Here is a 4475-nt window from a genome sequence, read left to right on the forward strand (position 1 = left end):
CACAACACAGCCACATCAGTCATGGAAGTTCGTCCTCCAAAGTGCAAACACGGTGAAACCACCTTTGTGGTGTAGCCTACAAGTGTAGCCTACAGAAGCCAAACCGAAGGTCTATTTAAGTCAAGTCAAGTCAAGTCAAGTCAAGTCAAGTCAAGTAGGTTTTATTGTCAATTTCTTTACATGCACTGGTCATACAAAGAATTTGAAATTACATTTCTTGCTTTCCCATACAGACATAGACTAATTAAGGTAAGGACATAGACAGTATAGACATAGACAGTACTTATACATGGACTTAAGACAGTATGGACATAGACAGTGCTCATACAGACATTTAAAGTGCAAGACTGGACATACAGAAGGTCTATTTAAGAGATAGAATGTGGGTCTATTAAAGAGATAGAATGTGGGTCAAAACACTGCATCTCTTAATTTAACCTTCAGTTGGAGTTGCATGCCTGATGAAATCGTTGCTAAGTCAAAACATTCTATCTCTTCGAGAAACTGTCCACCTCATTTCACCACCTCATGCTCATATGTAGTTAAGACCCATGTAAAATATGATAATGCATTTTTCGACTATGTGTTTGCAGACATCACAAATGACTTAACATGGACAAACATTTCTTTCTGCGCCTGTTGAAAAAGTTCCACACCCATTCTAAAAGCCTTTTACTCCTCAGCAGTGGAGAGCATCTTAACAGGGTCCATCATCACCTGGTATGGAAACGCCACAGTGCGTGAACAGAAAGAACTACAAAGGATAGTGCGCTCTGCTGAGCGCTGTATTTGTATTCGTCAACCTCTGCCTGCCGTGAAAGACATATACACAAAGAGAGTTAGGGTTAGGGTTAGGGTTAGGGTTAGGGCTAACCCTAACCCTAACCCTAACCTCACCCTAACCTTAACCCTAAACCTAACCTTAACCCTAAACCTAACCCTGAACCTAACCCTAACCCTAAATCGCTTGTTTGAAACTAGTGAGTCCCAGTGCAGTGCCCACTGCAGTTCGGTAACGAGGATGCGCATCACTAGAAGCACGAAGCACCCTAGTTTTTTTGAGTCCCAAATGTGACAGTGATGATGTCACAAATGGATGTCCAGATCATGTGACAGCAATGTTCATATACTTGTCATTCTCTGCCATCTCCAGTTGGGTGTGACGTGCTGGAGTGTGTGTGTGTGTGTTCCTCTTCCTTCTGCAGATGCAACAGGCCACCACTGCGGTGCACAGACACACACACACACACAGCGCGATTATCGACGTCATCAGGATATCTGAAGAAGCATATAGGGACAGACAAACACAACATACACACAAATGTAAACCATGAGACGTGCATACTCTTACAAAACACAGAGATGTATGATGAAATCCAAGGCACTCTTCGTCTTCATTAAAAAGCTTTTAATTAAATGTAGCTAGTTCATATTTTAACATTAAAATTTGCCCCATTAAAATTTGCTCTTACAAAACACTCTCTTACTAAAACACAAACAGAAACAAAAATCCCCAGAAGGTGGCTAAGGGAGTTTAATGCAGGGGTGTCAAACTCAGGCCCGGGGGCCAAATCTGGCCTGCGGAGTCATTTTATTTGGCCCGCGAGATCATTTCATATATGTGTATNACAGTTGGCCCTGAAACATCATTAATGTACAGTGTACCGAGACTTGAACATGACATTTGGTGTTTCTCAGAAGTATGAGCGGGCCCAGGCCAATGACACAGCTCATACTCCTATGCAATACAATATGTGCCAGCGTGCGTAAAATTAAACTATGAGTATTAAGTGCTTGCCAGCTCGAAATTAGCCAATTTATTAAAAATAAAACTTGAGCTCTGCCCCCGACTTTGCTCCAGATTTTAATTTTGGCCCTCGGGCAATTTGAGTTTGACACCCCTGCTCTAATGGCAGAAATACACCAGAAAAGATGCCTGAAGATCTATGATCGAAACGTTGCTCCTAATAAATTAAGTCTTTTGCAAGCAGTGTGCAGATCCTTTCCCACTCCTACATGTGACAGTTTTTTGATTTGGCACCTGCTGATGGTTTTTTGCTGGATTTGCGTACTTTCCACTACACCCTACCTATGTGTATCAATTACAAGTGAAAAAATGGATAATATAGCTGACTTGAAGTTAACAAAAGGGTAATTAAAAAAACAAAAAAAGAAACTGACCAGGACAGAACACGAGTTTGGTGATGCTGGCTGTGTTGACGTGGTTTGAGACGGTGCAGGTGAGTTGTCCAATCACGTTCCCCTTCAGCAGGACAGTCTGGTTATCTGCACTGAGATCAGCATCAGCTCCACTCAGAGCCCGCCCATCCAGAGACCAGCTGTACTGAGGACTGTCCCCATTGGACGAGCAGCTCACACTCCTCGGGCCAATGGGTGGACAGCTTACTGACAGGTCAGCATCAGGCAGAGGAGCTGGAGAAAATAATAATAATAATAATAATAATAATAATAATAATAATAATAATAATAATAATAATAATAATAATAATAATAATAACAACATCAATAATAGCAAATTAATAATAATGAGTAACTTGATTCATATCTGAGGAGCTGTGCACTCCTGCTGAAAAACATTTTTGAAGAAATTTGTCTGAACAAATATCACTCTAAAAGTTACGCGACTTGAGCAACATATTTCAAATATCACCTTAAAAGTTGTGCAACACGAGCAGGCACCTTCCTATACTTTTAGAATTGTATTTGGAGCATCTTAAAACATAGTTTTAAAATGTAAACAAACCGAATCCCCCATTAGAATAGTACCTGCATTTCACTGTAAATGCATGTTTACATTGTCAGGATTTCTCCTTGTAAGATTTAATTACACTAAGCTGATGCTTTTATCCAAAGTGACCTACAGTAATTTACAGGGTATTGGCTACAGTCCCTGGAGCAATGTGGGGTTAGGTTTTGCCTTGACTCTTTACCCAGAATTGGATAAAATGCTATTATGCTATGAACTATGCTGGTCAGTCACATACTCAATAATCTCGGAATTGCTGTAAAATAAGCATTATTGTACGTAGCCTCTTAGTGCCGATGGGGTCGCCGACGGGCCTATTCACTATTACTGTAACCTCTTAGTGCAGATGGGGTCGCCGACGGGCCTATTCACTATTACTGTAACCTCTTAGTGCCGATGGGGTCGCCGACGGGCCTATTCACTATTACTGTAGCCTCTTAGTGCCGATGGGGTCGCCGACGGGCGTATTCACTGTTGGCTGAAAATACTCAGCTACACTACACCATAATAACATTGCTATGACAGTACCAAGAGCCGTAAGTAACAGATTAAGACATAGCCATTACAATGTTGGTGGCAGTAAGGTTATATAACATAGACTCTGCGCTAAGGGGTTAAGAATGCAGTAGAGTCCCGTCCATCTGAGTAAACCGAAGAGAGGTACTATAGCACTATGGTCTGGTTCTGAAACTGCTAAAATACACAGTGCACCTTTAAGATTGGGAAAGCAAACAATTCCCCCATGAACAGAGCAGGCAACATGACTTATGCCTTATGCCTTAATTTTATGCCTTAATCTTATGCCATCATCTGCACTGTACCTGCAATGTTCAGCACTATCGTCTGTCTCCCTGCAATTCTCCCCGTTGACTCCCTGTAGATCTCCACTGTGTACGTTCCTGAATCGCTGCTCTCTGCAGGGTTGATGATCAGGATGATCAGGTATATTACATGTGATGTCCTTATTGTTTGTCCTTGTGTATTTCAATAGTGTACTGCTATATGTTTCATGTCTTAATGTTGGCTTGTAATATGTCTTTGACAGTGGTGAAAACAAATTTCCCTCTGGGACAATAAAGGCAATCTAATCTAATCTTACCGGCTACAAACGTCCACCTCTGGAGGAACAGCGGGGTGTTGAAGCGTTTGTGGAAGGCCGTCATGTTGTTCTTGAAGGTGAATACCCCCTCCTGCCCATAGGTGGTGCTGTAGAACTTCAGCTCGTAACCAGCAGCATTCAGCACCAGCTGCACAGACACACGCTGTCCACCAGACACACGGCCATACTCCAGCCCTGAACACACACACACACACACACACACACACACACACACACACACACACACACACACACACACACACACACACACACACACACACATGCAGAGAGACACACGTACGTGCAGGCACACTCAAACATGTCACACTTGAACCTTGAAGTGACACTCCAACCTTAGTGATACTTTGTTTGACATAGAACCCAATTACCTAGCTAACCAGAATGTTAAAGACATGTTTAGATACTTTCGTGATATTCCAGCAGTCCTTGTAATCAATCGCAGAGGTCGCTGGTTCTGGCAAGTGAAGGGATCGTACCTATGCACCCCGGGTCCTATGTTCTCCAGGTCCTATGTTCCCCTGTCTTTGTATGGGACCGGAGAACAAAGGACCCTTTTTCTAAAAACATAGGAACATAGGACCCGGGGAG

The 4475-nt window shown here is 42.5% G+C and overlaps 1 protein-coding gene across 1 annotated transcript; it reads right to left on the reverse strand.

The window, feature by feature from the left end:
• Positions 1-897: 897 nt before the first annotated feature.
• Positions 898-4187, reverse strand: LOC134442938 (uncharacterized). Its single transcript, XM_063192900.1, has 5 exons — positions 4164-4187; positions 3867-4014; positions 3589-3681; positions 2182-2433; positions 898-1278 (listed from the first exon to the last, which is right to left on the reverse strand). Exons 1-5 carry the CDS (start codon positions 4185-4187, stop codon positions 1106-1108), a joined length of 690 nt encoding a protein of 229 aa, XP_063048970.1. The 3' UTR covers positions 898-1105.
• Between the last annotated feature and the right edge of the window lie 288 nt (positions 4188-4475).

This window comes from Engraulis encrasicolus, unplaced genomic scaffold (genome assembly GCF_034702125.1).
Source record: "Engraulis encrasicolus isolate BLACKSEA-1 unplaced genomic scaffold, IST_EnEncr_1.0 scaffold_26_np1212, whole genome shotgun sequence".
NCBI classification, from domain to species: Eukaryota; Metazoa; Chordata; class Actinopteri; order Clupeiformes; family Engraulidae; genus Engraulis; species Engraulis encrasicolus.